The sequence below is a fragment of the Rhododendron vialii genome, chromosome 13a (genome assembly GCF_030253575.1).
Source record: "Rhododendron vialii isolate Sample 1 chromosome 13a, ASM3025357v1".
Taxonomy (NCBI): domain Eukaryota; kingdom Viridiplantae; phylum Streptophyta; class Magnoliopsida; order Ericales; family Ericaceae; genus Rhododendron; species Rhododendron vialii.
The window spans coordinates 8481084-8498436 of NC_080569.1; the positions used below are offsets into that span (position 1 = coordinate 8481084).

Sequence of the window (17353 nt, forward strand, 5' to 3'; positions counted from 1 at the left end):
AAACTTTTGTGACTTATTGATTCGTCTCGGCGAGAGTAATCGAAAAAGTAAAATTTTTTGTTTGAAACTCATAATTTTTTAAAAAAAAGAAAAAAAGAAATTAAAAAAGACAGCTTTTTACTTTTTTTTTTCTTTTTTAAGAAAACTATGAGTTTTGATGAAAAAAATTATACTTTTTGATTATAAATCCTAAAAGTTTGAGGCAAATCTAACAAATGAAAAAAAAAATTAAATAAAAACAAAAATAAGGCACTCCAAAAGTGTATTGGACGGTCTAGAGTAAAACCCTCTCTCCCTTCTCACCGCGTAGAATTTGGACTTCGGGTGTTGTGCACCTCCAAGCCGTCAGATTGTGCATCCGACGGCTCGGATCTCATATCGGCAACTAACGATCGAGAGTTGTTCATTGCCGAGATGAGATTTGAGCCGTTGAATGTACGATCTGACGACTCGAAGATGCACAACACGGTACTACACACCAATACACAACACCATCTCCCAATTTGTAGAATTTTAATCTCTCCAGCAAAACACGGTCCAAGATGGAAGAGAGAGAGAGAGAGAGGGGGGTCAGTGATTAAAAATAATAGGAGCAGATTAAAAATAACGGGATTGAAGAGGGAGAGAGAAAGAGATTAGTGATTAAAAATAAGAGAGATGTTACATACACTACGCTAAACCACTATATTTTTTGTGGAGCCTATTCAGGATTTCACAAAAATATCAAAAAATATCAAAAAATTTTGAAATAATATTTTATGAGGCCTTGTAAAAAATCAACTCTAATAGATATTGATAAATATTATTATTTCTAGGTTCGTATGTTCGAAACTGCTCAGTTGATCATTTTCGCTTCTACAAATCTAAAAATAATACTTATCGATACCCGTTAGAGCTGACTTTTTACAGGACCCCCTAAAATATTATTTTAAAATTTATGAATATTTTTCTGTATTTTTTGTGGAATCCAAAATGAGCTCCATAAAAAATGTAGTAAATCGTGTAGTGGTTTAGTGTAATGTACCACTAAACCCATATTGAACCCATATCCAACCCATCTAAACCCATAATTAGTGGGTTTATTAAGTTGGCCCAATTAGAATCTATATTTAAATATGGATAGATTTGGACTAATTATAAATGGATGAATTTGGGTGAAACCAAATTACTAGACCCAAATTGTCACCTCTCTTCTGCGTATCCATCCCACTGGACTAACTAATCTGGAGACCAGCTTTCCTTCGAAGTTGAAACAGGTTTCTACATACTTGACTGCCGAAGGCAAACCAGAAACTGTAGAGTAGAAATAATCGGCTGCCCTGAATGAAGTTTGACCTTTAAAGAAAGGTATTGCCAGACAAAACGAGTCGTATGAGTTCATGAAATTCCAACAGGATTCTGATATTCTGAGCAACGCATGCACTTGGGGATAACTTGGTAGACACACCTAGACATTGCGCGGTTTCTACCAGTCTTCATTTGCAGATAACCACACTCAATTTACATCCTAAAAGATAAGGAAAACTCACAAGAGTAATTTGGATTACAAGTAGTAATTGCAGATCACTGGGTTGAATTTATTAGTTGTTTCATGAAATTAACTAACTACACCAAATCCACAGACCTGTTTCTTTATTTGAACTCTCAAAAATTCTGCACTTGGAGTATTCTTCCACGGCTTCCTGCTTCCACCTTTAGTTCGCTTGGAGTATTCTTCCATGGTTTTCTTCCTCAGTAGCTGCAAAATTAAACAGAATATATCATGATGGTCTCCAACTCTCCATATTCACCTCATCGATCAATAGCCAAATCTCGACAAATGAACATTAAGATTGAAATATATTTACCTTGGTGGGGATTGGTAGAAACAGGGATGGGAGGTGACAAATTTGCAGCTCTGGTTGCTGAAAGGAAGGAGGACTCATCGTTTCGAAGCAACGAAGTTGGAGCCTCTTTCTTCTGTTGCAGATTAGTAGAGACAGGAACAGGCGGTGATAAAGGTGTAGCTCTGGTTGCTGATTGGGAAGAGGAAGAATCATCACTGTGAAGCAACGAATTCACGGCTCCTTTCACCTTCTCCACCACACCCACATCTCCAGTAACTCTCCTTGGACTAATTGCCTCCGTTATTGCCTGAGAAAGTGCTCTCTCATCTTCCCCGGGCTCAAACTTGTTCATCAAGTACTCCTTCACCGAAACACCTTTATCCCACATTTCGGAACCTTTTCCCAGTTTTATCATTCCATTAACAGCAGCAGAATCATCCCCAGTGTCTGTTGCAACAGTCAGGCCTGCGATTTTTGAAGCAATTGCATGAGTTGCGTCCGATACAGCAGCATATGCTGGTCCAAGCTTGTCGGAGACAGTTTCGGTTATTGTTTTGTTAGGCCTTTCCTTTTCTTGTTCAGCTTCGTTTTTTACACTGCTTAGCAAAACACGATTCTCAGAAACCACGGGGATTGCTCTGGGGTGCTGCCGTGCTGTCTCTTTGTAGGGCTCCGGTGCCATCTCTGATTCATACACTGGAATTGAACAGATGAAACAAGAAGGTGTTTGTCAAAACTTTATATTTGCAAAAATCAGAATTGTTATTTCTAAGAACTTAGATTTTGGAGAAGCTGTTTTATCCAGTTTTCGTTTCAGAAATAGTTTTTCAAAACATTCTTTATAAAGCCAATTTGGTTGGAATATTTTGAAACTTATTTTGACAGAATTTTTCTGAAAATTATCATTTTTAGAAAGCCCCAAAAAGATGTTTCCAAATTCGCCAAAACAATTTTCATGTGAAAACAAATACAACAAAAAAATGATGGGTATTGTGTTTTCAAAAACAATTTCCTGAAAAAGAATGCTAAAGAAATGATTCTCAAATAGCAACCCAATGTGGATGATGTTTCTCAGAATCAACTTTAAAGCTAATTTAAAAGCTGGTTTAGGCTCAAAAGCTGGCACGAAAGTCATGGCAAATACACTAGCACAGCTTTTGGAGGCGCCAAAATGTAAAAATACCCCTCCAATAGCTATCGCAAACACCCCGGGAAGTTTGAACTTTCAATGCATGTTTTGGTATAGTCCCCACAGATGCTTATCCAATTTGGAGGGGATGTTTAAGGATTTCATTACTGCTTATGAGTTCAAATTCAACTTTCTGTTTCCTAACAAGGAAGAATCTTGATTGCCAAATTCAAGCTTGAGGATACTCAACCTTTGCAGCTCAGGGCTAAAATATTGATTTCTGTAACTAACACGGTCTGATACCGGTTCAAGGGGCCTCTGAAAATAAGAACCCTGATCCACTAGAAAATAAAATATGCCGAACAAAAAAGACATTTTTTTTTACAAAGAAAAAGGATAGAAAATTAGATAATTGTGAAGATTGTGATGATTTTACTTGGGGCTCCGAGATATTCTGAATCTTCCTCATGTTCATCCTCCTCCTCCTCCTCCAAGGTAACTCCCACTGAGGGTGAACCGGTATCCTCATGCCCATGCTTCTTCTTGCTGAGACTATTCTTCATCTTCTTAGCTGTCTCCTTCACTTTTGCGAGAACCGATTTCTTGTTATGGTGGTCATCATGTTCTCCATGCTCGTGGTCCTTCCCAACTGTAGTTGTTGGACTTGATGCCCAGCTCGAGGCATCACCTGATATCAAAGTGTGCTACGTTAGAATATGGACAATGCCTTCTCTATCAATGCAAAACAGACCATTTTTATTCCCCACAAAAGTCTCCAGAATGCTGCTGTTTTAGCAGCACTGCTTTCATTCTCATTGGGCCTACCTATCTGCATTCTTGACACTAATTCGTGAAATTTTCTGGTTCTATAGTACTAACGGGTAAAACATTCATAGAGTTCTATTATGCCTAATATACTTGTTAATCCAAATGAGTGGAAAAAGGCAAGCTCTATTCATCATTAATTGTGCAATACTCATCTCCTATATGTGTATGAATATAATACGTATACATTTTTTTGGAGTATTTGTGCTTCATAATAAGGAATTCACCATGGAGAAGCTGTTCAAAAGTTGGGGAGGCACGACCCCTCGGAGTTGCAGGTGTCCCAGCAGTGTTGATCTTTCGCAAGCCATTTGGTTGAGCCATTGCCGCGAATCTACTGCAACAAGTTTTGAGTTCCTGCCCTGTTAACACAATTTTTTCCAATGACTATTAAGTTTGTGCCCAGATCCCTATACCTTACGTGTTCCTTACACTGGTATCTATATCGTCAAATTGGGAGAAATTTAAGAGCAAGCAACAATGTTCATGCATTAGTTGCGGAGAATTTGTGGAATCAAATTGTACTTGGTTACCCACGAATGTTTCCAATCTAAATATAGCAGTTTTGACTGGGCCTTGCAGAAACTGTCTTCCACTTCCATAGCCTTCTGCTTTGGCATAGATGTGCTTTCAGTCTGTGCTGCTAAATTGTCACGAAAAGGAGATTTCTTAGGCTAAACTTTATCATTCTACACAAGAGAAAACAGGAAGGAAAAAATAACAGAAGAAACCTATGCTTGGATCAACCTGTGGCTATTTTTGGATACTGGAGTTATAGCGGGGTTTGGGGAGAGAGAAGAAAAGGAAAAGGGACTAGTGAGTATTTTTTTTTTCTCTTCTCCATTGCCTTCTCTTTCCCTCAGCAAATCCTTCCAAACACAATTTTCCACACATTTTGGTATCCGTTTATAGAAAAACGAAGCATCCTACACGGTGAAATCAATGACTTCCCAAACCTAAAAGATATGGCCTGTTATGCTCCATCAGAAAACTTCACATTTATGGTCAAGATTGATTTTTGAGGTGCAATATTCGATCTTACAACTAGTTGTGCTGGCAAGACAAGTATCCAAACAGGCTAAACTGTAACATATTCATGAACTAGTCGACATATTACCAAAGAAAAGACACTTTTCAACGTCTTGCTTCATTTCTAGAATTAAAGCCTGGAAAATCAGGTTTAGTGCCCAATCCTACTGCAACAGGAAAATAATTGGGAGAGTCGAAATGATGAATGAGAATTTGATTGACCCATTTCCAAATCGTTAATTGTACTAATTCTGTCCACTTTCAAAAATACATAGGAAAATGTATCTATGCACCTATATAATGAAGATACATTGTGAAGTTGAAACATTTGAGCTCAAATCAACATTGAAGTTTGTTTTCTATTATTAATTGATGAGGGGAAAGATCTAGGTTTCTGTACTTGGACCAGTTTCCTTTTTTCCCTCAATAGACCTGCTCGCCATTCTTCCACTACACGTTAAGCCCACAATCAGAAGACTATGACGACTTTGAAAAACCGACGGGTACAAGCAACAAGCATCAGTCCCCTCGTCATCAATTCAAATCCAGCTAGAACCAGGCTTCTTTCTAACTCCTCTATCAAACATAAGCTTTCGTACTCCAGCTGCATCATCCCAGTAACCTCCATTTGCCAACACATTTGCTAAAAGTATGTAAGTAGCAGGATCACTTGGGTAAAGCTCCACAAGCTTTCTTGCAGAACGCACCGCAATTTCTGTGTTTCCATGAACTTGACAAGCACTTATAAGAGCTTTGAGGACTTGAGGTCCCGGATCTAGTGGCATGTTATTAATAAAGGCTTCCGCTTCATGGAGATACCCAGCTCGACCATAGAGATCCACAATACAGGCATAATGCTCTAATTTTGGTGGTTGAAGGGCATCATCACTTTTCATCAATTCAAAATATTGAAGTCCCTTGTCTAGCAACCCAACATGGCTACAACCAGAAAGCACAGCCAAGAAGGTGGTCAGATCAGGTTTAATCCCAGTTCTTCTCATTTGTTCAAACATTTCAACAGCTTCCCTACCATACCCATGGTGAGAAAAGCCCGAAATCAGTGCATTCCATGAAATCAAATCGTGTTTCCGCATTGATAAAAACACCTCTCTCGCAATACTAATTTTGCCGCATCTTGCATACATGGAGACAAGCGCATTCTGTACATACACATTTGAAGTGTAACCCGTCTTGAGAACCAAACAATGAACTTGTTTCCCCACTTCAAGAGCTGAAATAGTGCCCGTTGCTCTCAAAATGCTCGTGATTGTGAAGAAGTCTACAGTAATGCCTTCCTGCCTCATTTTAGAAAAGCACATGAGGGCATCATGACCATCTTCTAAATTAGAGAAACCAGTAATGACTGCACTCCAAGCAACTTGATCCCATATTGTTACACCTGAGCAAACCCTGTAGAAGTCCTCTAAGCTACTGCTACATTTTGCATATGCAGTTACAAGTGTAACTGCTACGTAAGAATTGGACTCTAGACCTTCTTTACTGATGCAACAGTGGACTTGCTTGCAGTGATCCAAATCATATTGAGAATGAAACGAACTCAACAAACTAGTGTAAGTCACATCACTTGACTTGAGACCTGAACGCGACATTTCTCTAACTAAAATCATCGCCTCAAAAGGTTGTTGATTCTGAGCATATCCAGTCACTAAAGAAGTCCAGGTAACAACATTTTTCTCCGGCATTTCATCAAAAAATCTCCTCGAAGCATCAATACTCCAACACTTTGAGTACATATCAATTAAACCCGTCCCCACAACAACATGAAAGCAGAACCCAGCTTTCAAACAAAACCCATGAACCTGAGCACCCAATTCTCCGGCTTCTAACTGCACGCAACCGACCAGAACAGTCGAAACACTAATGGGCGACAAAACCATTTCCCCCTTGAGCATCTCTAGAAACAATCCGACAGCTATTTCAGGGTATTGGGTATGTATATAAGCAGACATCAAGGAATTCCAAGCCACCACATTTCTGTCAGGCATTTCATCAAACACTCGTTGACAACTTGAAATAACACCGCATTTACCGTACAAATCGACAAGAGCACTGTTAATGTACACATTTGAACGGAAACCCATTCTGATAACTGCAGAATGGAGTTGAATACCCAAGTGAAGAAAACGGGACTTGGCGCAAACGGATATGAGTTTGTTGAGAATGTATGGAGTTTGTTCAGAGTCTTCAGACCCATGTTGGTGTAACTGAGCCAAGAGATTCGGGTCCAATGGGTTCTGGAGGTGGGTCGTCAGGAAAGCGCGGGGAAATGTCTGGCTGGTGGTTTTTGATGTGTTTTGTAAGGTGCAGCGTAGGTGAAAAGTAGGGATTCTTAAACTCATCTTCTCACCATCTCCTCATCGTTTTGATATGGGTACACAGGAAAAATGTGGCTTATCATTTCTCCCAGAGTAAAAGAGCCTTACCATGGTTCATACTCCATTGTTTACTAGCTTATACTAGTAGTATTAATTTTGAGTCAACTGCAAATACAATGGGACGAATTAATGAGAGAGACCCAAGAGAAGTGATCTCAAAATCCAAAAAAAAGTAATAGGTGTAGCAAATCTTAGTCCAAAAGTTCTCCACCCAAACACTTAACTAAATATAATTTTTTTTAGGCGACTCATCTGTGTGTCTCCGCGTAAAACGCACATGTGTCATAATAATTGGTTTCTTAAGAGAAATAAATACTTTATTTTTAAATTAAAAGTGATGTATTGTAAAATAATAACTTGTCTTGTAAAATAAAAATAAGTAATTAAAAAATAAAAATCTTAATAGAACGGGGAGTTAACCTTCCCTATCAATCAATTGAAGGATACTCAAATGGCTTAAACTAAGTGGGGACAAAGAAATAAGTAATATACTAAATCAATTGTGGTTTGGATTTCTGAAAAATACACTCCAAACCAATATTTGAGATATCGGACAAAATACAAGACAATATACTAAAATCCATTCAAAATGACTTCAATGTAACGGTAGAATTTTGAAAAAAAAAAACTTCACGCCCTTCATTTGTACTTGTGTAAACCTACTATAACTTTATCTTTTTGTTAATTCCCTTTTTCACATATAGAACATAATAATACAATAATTTCAAGATAACCAAAAAAAAAGAACATATACGGTGAAAAAACAGTACTACGATCAATTTTCAAAAAATTAGTAAGCAACAATAGCATGAAACCCGTAAGGAAAATGAGCACTTATTTTTTGAATTAAAAATAATGTATTATAAAAGAATGATTTATATCGTAAAGCAACAAATTAGTACTCAAAAAATAGAAACTTTATCAGAACGGGATCTATTAAATAAAATTGTATTATTTTTAACACTCTGTTTTGCGGACCGGATAAATAATTTCGGACGGAGGAAGTAATTGCATAAGTAACAACGCACTGAACTTTGAAAATCGTACTAGTAAAACTCCCACCGTAACTACCAACACTCTCCTATACTTTAACCCACGTTCAGAAAACCTACCCAGGCGCTCTCTCTCTCTCTCTCTCTCTCTCTCTCTCTCTCTGCTTCTGTCGCCTCGCCCTTATCCCCACCATGGCCGCAACTGGCCACTTCCTCAACCTCAACCGCGCCTCCTCCCTCACCTCCCACCGCAACAACTCCCCCCGCTCCCGTTCCACCACCCGCCTCCTCCCCCCCACCGTCAAATGCAACCTCTCTTCCCCTCACCATAACCCCCACAACCATAAACCCCTAAATAAAAAGTCCACCGCTCCTAATGATCATGATAAGCCCCTAAATAAATCTAACCCATTGCCTCCCCTCGCAAAAACCCTAGCCCTCTCCGCCGCCACCGCCCTCCTCTTCAACCTCGCCTCCTCCTTCTCCGGTGGCGGCTTCTCCGGCGGCGGCGGCGGAGGCGGAGCCGGAGGAGGTGGAGGTGGCGGAAGTTTCTGGTCGAGGTTGTTTTCTTCTCCCGCGATCGCTAAGGATGACGAAGACGAGGAATCCGAGGACTGGGACCCGCACGGCCTCCAGGCCAACGCCACGATCCGGCTCGGCAAGCTGGACGCCTTCAAGAGGTACAGGGTCTCCGACCTCTCCTTCTACGACCGCAGCCAGCGCGCCGTGGTGGGCGCGGAGGACTCCTTCTTCGAGATGGTCTCGCTCCGCCCCGGCGGCGTCTACACCAAGTCCCAGCTCCAGAAGGAGCTCGAAACCCTCTCCACCTGCGGCATGTTCGAAAAGGTCGACCTCGAGGCGAAAACGAACCCTAACGGAACCATCGGTATCACAATATCGTTCTCAGAGAGCAAGTGGCAGTCTGCCAATTCATTTAAGTGCATTAACGTGGGGTTAATGCCGCAGTCAAAGCCGATCGAGATGAGTCCTAATATGACCGAGAGGGAGCAGATGGAGTACACTAGGAGTCTAGAGAGGGAGTATAACAGGAGGGTAGACGCGTCGAGGCCGTGTTTGTTGCCGAGGGGGGTGAAGGAGGAGGTGTTGAGGATGTTGGGGGAGCAGAACTCGGTTAGTGCTAGGTTGTTGCAGAGGATAAGGGACCATGTGCAGAAGTGGTACCATGATCAGGGCTACGCGTGTGCACAGGTTGTGAATTTCGGGAACTTGAATACCAAGGAAGTGGTGTGTGAGGTGGTGGAAGGGGATATTACCCAGATGGTGATTCAGTTCCAGGATAAGCTTGGGAATCTGGTGGAAGGGAATACCCAGCTGGAAGTCGTGGAGCGAGAGTTGCCTAAACAGGTCACGATGCTTGTTTTGATTCTTTGGCATTGCTAGTTTATACTACTAATTTTTCACTAATTGTTCTAGTTTTAGTTTCTGGTGGTGTTAATTGCCTAATTTTGGTTATGTAGCTTGCCATTTTTGCCTGGTTTGTTCTTTGTTTTGATCTGGTAGGATTTGGTTTATTAGTTTCCTTAGTTGCGATTTTATTAGTTTGCCTTACAATTCATGTTTTGTAGACAATGTGGGTTATCCAATAGATGATTAATTAGTTTAGCTATGATAAATTATCGAAAAGAATTTTGGTTTCTGTTGCTTCACTCTTTGCCTCATAGTTTCTAGTTCAACAATTAGTTGATTCAATTCAAGTTTTTCGCAGTTAATTGCTGATTTGGATTGTTCTTTGGTTTGATCTGTTAGAACTTACTTCATTTATATCCTTTCTTGTGATTTGATTCATTTGCTGTTATTAGTTCTCTCTGTAGACATTGTGCGCTGTGCAATTTTTTGTTATGGAATAGGCTGGTGTAGCTTTGTGAAATTATCTGTATGGATCTAGAGGGTGTTTTGCTGATTTGCTTGCCAAATTTATGTTTTGTTTGCAGCTCCAAGAAGGGCATGTTTTTAATATAGAAGCCGGCAAACAAGCACTGAGGAACATAAACTCACTAGCTTTGTTTTCAAATATTGAAGTCAACCCCCGACCAGATGAGAACAACGAAGGGGGGATTATTGTGGAGATAAAGCTCAAGGAACTTGAACAGAAGTCAGCTGAAGTCAGCACTGAGTGGAGTATTGTCCCTGGACGTGGAGGTCGTCCTACCCTGGTATATAAGTTAACTTGGTTAATTATTCCCTGTTAAACATTGATTGGCTTTTCCGTTCTACATGATTAATATTTCTAATTATGCAAATGTTCTTCAGGCTTCAATTCAGCCCGGTGGAACTGTCTCATTTGAGCATCGGAACCTCAACGGGTTAAACAGGTCCATTCTTGGCTCTGTGACTACTAGCAACTTCCTCAATCCTCAGGTAATCTTCATTCAATGTGAAATCTTCTTGTGCATTTTTTACATGATTTTTGCATTTTTTACATGATTTTGCAATGTTACCTTTTCCAGTTTTTGTATCCTAACAATTTGGCTCTTCTTTCTGAAGGATGATCTTTCATTTAAGCTTGAGTATGTGCACCCATATCTGGATGGTGTTACTGACCCTCGCAATCGGACCTTCCGAACAAGCTGCTTTAACAGCAGGAAACTAAGTCCAGTCTTCACAGGTGGGCCAGGGGTGGATGAAGTTCCCCCAATATGGGTTGATCGTGCTGGTGTCAAAGCCACCATTACAGAGGTAGTATTCCCTGGCGTGCATATTGTAATGCCTTTCTGTCTGAGTAGTTTATACATCTGATTAATTGATATTTGCCTTGCAGAATTTCACCCGTCAAAGCAAATTCACCTATGGGCTTGTCATGGAAGAGATAACTACACGCGACGAAAGCAGTCACATTGCACCAGCTGGTCAAAGGGTGTTGCCAAGTGGAGGAATTAGTGCTGATGGGCCTCCAACGACACTCAGCGGCACTGGCATTGACCGAATGGCATTTGCTCAGGCAAATATTACCCGTGATAACACCAGGTTTGTGAATGGAGCAATCGTTGGTGAGAGGAATGTCTTCCAGGTGAGTCTTGTAAGCTGATATCATTCTTTATTGAAGGGTATCTACTATCAGATGATTTGAATTGGATTCCATAAAATTTGATGTTCACATTAGCATTTGAATCCCTTTGTACAATATGCTGTTATGTGTGATACACTTTAAGGAGTTCATTCTCGTCAAGGATTGTTCCCAATTGGCCAGTGTTTGTCCGTAGAGGTTTTTCTGTATTGTTGCTTTACAACTTCATAATTACCTCCGCTGACATGTTTCCACGTCTGAAAGGTGTTTCCTTATTTGGCAAGTACGTATTAAGTGTCCCTGGAAGTTGGAATATATTTAGGCCATCCAATTAACTGGTTGTTTTTGTAATGTCATTTTGGGTGTGATGAAGCTGTGGTTTGACCAAAGTCTGAAGAACCATGCTCTGTACTATTGTTTAAATACCCTTTTTTACTGTTTCTTCTCCCTCACACAATTAATGAGGTCTGTTATTATATATTCTGCATCACTAGTTGAATTCAGCAGCTGAAAGAACAAAGGCTGATAGAAGTTTCTGTTTTAGGGGTAGAGGATTTTCATTTAATTATCCAAGTCAGTATTTTTATGTTTTCTTTTGGTATCATATCTATGTTATCTTCATGTTCAATAACCTTCATACCTACTACGATAGAGTTCATTTCCATTTTTACTACATGCTTAATGTTTGAAATTGCAGCTTGACCAAGGCCTTGGCATCGGCAGCAAGTTTCCATTTTTCAACCGCCACCAGCTTACATTGACCCGATTCATCCCATTAAAGCAAGTGGAAGAAGCTGCCGGTAAACCACCACCACCTGTGCTGGTCTTCCATGGCCATTATGGCGGTTGTGTGGGAGACCTCCCGAGTTATGATGCTTTTACACTTGGGGGCCCTTATTCTGTGAGGGGTTACAACATGGGAGAGATAGGTGCAGCTCGTAATATCCTTGAGGTAGGACTTCACTGGTGTTGACTTTAAGTTTTAGCTTTGAACCGGCCTTCTTTTTTGGTCCTTTTTGAACTTTTTTTGTTTTGGATCAAAAAAGTTAGTAGTGTTTTACTTTGTCTCGATATGAGAAATTAAAAAAAGGTACAAAAATCCACGAAAGACAAAATAAGCCAAAATTTCCCTGTTATTTTGGTTTCTCTTTTTTGGATTTTTTTCAAATTTAGTCTTTATTTTTTTAGATTTCCGAGCATTCTCGTCGAGACAAATCATAACCCTAAAATTAGAAGACCAAAATAAGCTTAAGAAAGAGTCAAAAGTGGATTCATACTGAAGACTGATCATATCCTGGTCTTTCTATAAACAAGCTGATGGTCTCTACAAAACGATGATAAGTATGGCTGTGTTGGTGATTTTGGTGCTTAATTTCCGGTTCTAATATTTTCTTGCAGCTTGCTGCTGAGTTGCGGATACCTGTGAGGAACACCCATGTTTATGCATTTGCGGAACATGGGAATGACTTGGGAAGTTCGAAGGATGTTAAGGGAAATCCAACGGCGGTCTATCGGAGAATGGGTCATGGTTCCTCATATGGTGCTGGAGTCAAGCTAGGTCTAGTAAGAGCAGAGTATGCTGTTGACCACAACAATGGGACTGGTGCCATTTTCTTCAGATTTGGGGAGAGATTTTGACTTGTATTCCTTAAGAACTTTAAATTTTGTGATTAGGCGCATTCAGTTTATTTGGTGGAGGGGTTGGGGGAGGATTCTTGAAGCTAAATTGAACTAGATGTTTGACGAGCTTTAGTTGAGACATACAGATATTTCAGTTGTACCGGAATTCATGCTTTTGGTTGTTAAATTTTGATCCTTGTATTCCTGTTTGTGTGCATTATTTGGGTGTTGGTATTCCTACAATGAACTGGAAGCATATGAAATCACCGGTCCGTACAAAATGCTTTCTGGCAGAAGAAAGTTTCTCAAACAACGTAAGAGTGTTTAAGTAGGCAACAGATGTACATTCTCAAACCCATAAATACATGGATTCTAGTTTCACCCTTGTGCGAAAGGAACAAAAGTGCTCAAAAAATGACCCTTGAGAGAAAATAATCTACATAACCTGAGGTTAACAATTTCTGCACAAGCAAAAATGCCCTTTCCAAGTAAAGCTCAGAAATGTGAGCCTCCCATCTCTGTACTCATTGATCGTGGGCATCGATTCTGTGCTCCCCTTCACTGTCTTCAGACAAACACCACCACCAGATGGTCAATCCCTTTCACAGACCCAAATCCTTTTTCAATTGATTAAGGGCGGCTTCAATCTCATCAATATCTTCCTGAATGCTGCTCTTCTTGGCAGCTTCTGCTTGACTACCACTTCCCCTTCTCTCCGATCCGTAGTTTCTAAGTTCTTCTCCTTCATCCTTTCCTGCATCGTCCTCAGCATCAACGATGTTCAGCTCTTTCTCTAAGAACTCAACAAATTCTTCCCCGATTTCCTGTCGAGCAAATTTCACTTGTTTTACCGACTCTCACAAAAGAACTTCATACACTAGTAGTTGCAAAGGTATCAATTTTCTTGCATTTATTTGTTCTCATTGAATCTTACCGCCAATTCCTCCCACAAGCCCTTGGGTTTTTCTTGTGAAGAAGCACTAGCCTCCCAGTTCCTGAATTCTTCTTGAAGGTCCTTAAAGAAGTCCTCTGTAACAGCAAATCAAAACTTCAGTAGCACGATAAGGAATGATTTTAATGAGCAAGACAAAAAGATTAAAATGCTGGGCAAGATTGGGACATGATCAGAAGTTAACTTTATGGCACTCGTGGCATTGGTAATTCTACCTATTGTAATTTGGGCATCCCTCAAAAAGTTACCTGCAGCATGAAGGGGCTTAACATAAGCACATTCAGAAGCAACTCCTTCGGAAGAAGACAACAAAATGCAATAATACCAGAGACCTCTGAGTTACCCAGTAGTCGGAGGCAAAACTATATGCAGTTAACATTGCACTCAAATGTGCTGCTCAAAGGGAACCTTGCAAGAAAAGACTAATCTAATTTAATGGAGCAAAACAACCTAGAATTACTTACTAGTTGGGATAACTAACATGTCAACATGCTTGTAAAAAGTATTCAGAAAAGTATGTGAATAAGGCTCTCGCCAGCTCACGCTACCATGACCACAAAAACATTTTGGCTTCAAGGCAGGTACCACTCTCGGAGATACGGCACGCTACTGAGATGCAATGAAAATTGATAAGAACTTCAAATACATAATCATATAACCAAGTCCAATGACCATATAATTTTTTTACCGAAGCCATAGAACTCTTCTTCATCCTGAGTATTCCAACTTCGGTTTCTTCCAGCTGTTGAATATGAATAATCGGATGTCTGATTTCCAGCCTCATATCTCTTCCAAGATTCAGAGTTAAGCAATGTATTGTATGCATGCTTTATTCTCATAAATTTCTCCTGAGCATTTGCCTGCAAAACAAAGGAATTGCAAAAGCTTAAGCTTAAATAAACAGGGTAAAAGATACACGAGTTACTTTACCACAGATATGTCATACACAGGATTTGTCATCACAGGATTTTGCCCTCACCATCAGCTTTAACATAGCTGGAATGTATGGAATGTGGTAAACTTATAACACTAGCTGCTTGTATCCTTCTTAACAGAGCCACATGGCTGATGTTCCAACAAAATTTAAAGTTGCACAAAACTGCTCAACATGACTTCCTGTGAAAAGCTACAAACTATGGGACTGACTGTATGAATGTGCAGAATGTGGCATACACTGAAAGAAGGATAGCTTAGTCAGAAGTGAGAAGGAAATACAGATCAAGGATTGACCTATACATACACCAAATCTTAGCCTTCTATCCAACAATTTCTCGTTTGAAAATACCACCTTAGTGGAAATAAGATGAGAATAAAACATGAAGGGCAGGCACATAGCTATGAGGTGTTCCGAAATGATAAGATAAACTCAAAAAGGCTTCTATAGCTAACCTCAGGCTTTCAACATAAAGCTTTTTGTGGCTTAAATACAGATGTTGATGTGAAGAAATCATATGTTTTCAGTAGTTTACAAGAGATGAAAGAATTAAGGAGAAAAAACCTGAATCTGGGCAAGGAAACATGTAGGAACCCAAATTGGGTCAAACCTCCATTATAGGTAACCGGATGATTGGTTTTATTGATCAACCATCATGATAATTCTCAACACCAGCCACTTAAACAAACCATCCTTATTAATGAATTTATCAGCTATCAAATTGACTACCATAAATAAGTAGATTGTTAAAGATAAAATGGTTGATCAGAGCTGTCCTCACAAAAATGTGTGCTCGTCCAACTTTATAGTGATAATGGCTAGACTCCAACATGAAACCTTCAAACTCTAAATATCAGGTTACTTATGTGATTTAAGTGGCAACTCAGAAGAACCTGAGTCAAACACTACGGGTCAACAGACTCAACACAATAATAAAGCACATAACTATACCGCGTTCGTCAATCATCCCTCTGTCCAAGCTGATAAAGAGAGCCATATGAGTTGATACATTTACCAAAGCAAACAAAGCCAAATCCTAGTATCGGATTTCAGGAAATCTGTGGATTACTAGACTAAACTCTGTGTAATCTTTTCTATTTATAAAGGGAGAGCACCTCTTTCGTGTGGACTCCCTTTTGAGGCAAGCTCACAATTTCCCCATGCCAAAATTATCCCCACAAATCTTGTCCTCCATAAATCAAGCACTCTATATTTTGTATACAACTACAAGGGGTAAACATGGAAAACCCCTTCGCTTATTTGGTAACCACTCCTGCTCTCTCTTAAACCATGTAACCTCTCTCCATAGGAAAACCACTTCCCCTATTTGCAATAAGCCCGTGGGAAATCAATCTTCGTCGGATGAAAAAGAAAATTGATCAAACCAGAGAGATATCCAAGTCGACATCCATAGAGATATCCTCTTCATGTATTTCTTTACATACCTCTACCCAATGACTGCAGAAATTGGCAAATCACTTTGGCACTTTTAGGCCTTCATCATCAGAGGCTTACAGAGAGTTTTAGGTGGGTTGCCGCCATCTTTTAGGCCTTTATTGCTACTTTTTGTGTACATAATTTTACACCTCTCATAAACTATGCACAAGCATCGCGTGTGCTACGACTTCTAGCATAATTGAATTGCCACCTTCCAATTATCTTAAATAGATTTTTGACCTCGATTATAACACAAAATTTTCAATAATTCCGCTTAATACAGCCGACTATCTAAACATTACGACTATCGAAATGCAAAGAAACCAAAAACATCTACTCCTATCTTCATACATAAAATAGAGTTTGCTAAGCAACACACCTCTTTGTTGACATCCGGATGGTATTTAAGAGCAAGTTTTCGATAAGCTCTTTTGATTTCATTGGGAGTTGCAGAAGCAGAAACCCCCAACACCTCATACGGAGACTCTCTGCGGCTGGCTTTCACAACAATAGAATGATTGCTTCTCCTCTTGTTTAGAAACCTGTAACCTGTTGAGAACGATTGCGGTGCGTAAACGAGGTTGGAATTGCCTCCATAGGCAATTCTGCAAATGGGTATCGAAGATTTCGAAAGACTACGATGAGTATGTTTCGAACCCAGGTGAGGAACAGCCAAGATTTTGGTTTCTGTTAGGGACAGAGACTCCATTAAGACATCGTGTTGTGGATGTGGGGAAATCTATCTCAATGGAACTAAACATCGACGGTTTGAAACTGATGATTAGGCCCGAAGCAGTTTACTAAAATGCCCATTGAATTGTTATGTATGTTGGAGTATATTTTTTGTGCTGACGAGAACCCGTCCTCAAATTTTATGTACCAAAAAATTGTTATACCTCTCTTTTCATTATTGTATGGAAACAGAGATGCATACATTTTTTTATAAAGTGACGTTTGGTGCGAGAACCCTCGGTTGGACTCTAAAGGTGAGGAGGGGCAAACCCCGACACCACTTCTCACCGATCAAAGATATTGGGAAGTCAATATGTCTTAGGAACATGTACGTTACTCAGTCGGTCGTGACGGTTCCAGAAATTTTACAATGGTATTCATATATTTAATGGGTTAATTACTTGTTGCCTCCTCTATCTATATCTGTTTTCCACTATACTCCTCGTACTATAAAAT

General features: G+C 39.8%; 4 protein-coding genes across 6 annotated transcripts; 1 reads left to right on the plus strand and 3 right to left on the minus strand.

Annotated features, from left to right (window-relative positions):
• Window positions 1-1166: 1166 nt before the first annotated feature.
• Window positions 1167-4922, minus strand: LOC131314687 (uncharacterized). 2 transcript variants are annotated; one of them, XM_058343507.1, is made up of 5 exons: window positions 4318-4922; window positions 4008-4142; window positions 3392-3643; window positions 1848-2522; window positions 1167-1738 (listed from the first exon to the last, which is right to left on the minus strand). In XM_058343507.1, exons 2-5 carry the CDS (start codon window positions 4102-4104, stop codon window positions 1695-1697), a joined length of 1068 nt encoding a protein of 355 aa, XP_058199490.1. In that variant the 5' UTR covers window positions 4105-4142; window positions 4318-4922; the 3' UTR covers window positions 1167-1694. The 2 variants fall into 2 exon arrangements, with proteins under 2 accessions (XP_058199490.1, XP_058199489.1); XM_058343506.1 differs by lacking the exon at window positions 4318-4922 and having other exon boundaries at window positions 1168-1738; window positions 4008-4296.
• An 88-nt stretch (window positions 4923-5010) lies between these two features.
• On the minus strand, window positions 5011-7427 carry LOC131314681 (pentatricopeptide repeat-containing protein At1g11290, chloroplastic-like). Its single transcript, XM_058343498.1, has one exon. The coding sequence runs from the start codon at window positions 7167-7169 to the stop codon at window positions 5349-5351; it is 1821 nt and encodes a 606-aa protein (XP_058199481.1). The 5' UTR covers window positions 7170-7427; the 3' UTR covers window positions 5011-5348.
• Window positions 7428-8255: 828 nt separating this feature from the next.
• LOC131314680 (protein TOC75-3, chloroplastic) lies at window positions 8256-13059 on the plus strand. Its single transcript, XM_058343497.1, has 7 exons — window positions 8256-9562; window positions 10150-10371; window positions 10469-10576; window positions 10703-10894; window positions 10977-11225; window positions 11920-12174; window positions 12621-13059. Exons 1-7 carry the CDS (start codon window positions 8390-8392, stop codon window positions 12858-12860), a joined length of 2439 nt encoding a protein of 812 aa, XP_058199480.1. The 5' UTR covers window positions 8256-8389; the 3' UTR covers window positions 12861-13059.
• A 41-nt stretch (window positions 13060-13100) lies between these two features.
• On the minus strand, window positions 13101-16936 carry LOC131314689 (chaperone protein dnaJ 8, chloroplastic). 2 transcript variants are annotated; one of them, XM_058343511.1, is made up of 5 exons: window positions 16545-16936; window positions 14483-14654; window positions 14010-14042; window positions 13777-13871; window positions 13101-13666 (listed from the first exon to the last, which is right to left on the minus strand). In XM_058343511.1, exons 1-5 carry the CDS (start codon window positions 16872-16874, stop codon window positions 13445-13447), a joined length of 852 nt encoding a protein of 283 aa, XP_058199494.1. In that variant the 5' UTR covers window positions 16875-16936; the 3' UTR covers window positions 13101-13444. The 2 variants fall into 2 exon arrangements, with proteins under 2 accessions (XP_058199494.1, XP_058199495.1); XM_058343512.1 differs by lacking the exon at window positions 14010-14042 and having other exon boundaries at window positions 16545-16935.
• Between the last annotated feature and the right edge of the window lie 417 nt (window positions 16937-17353).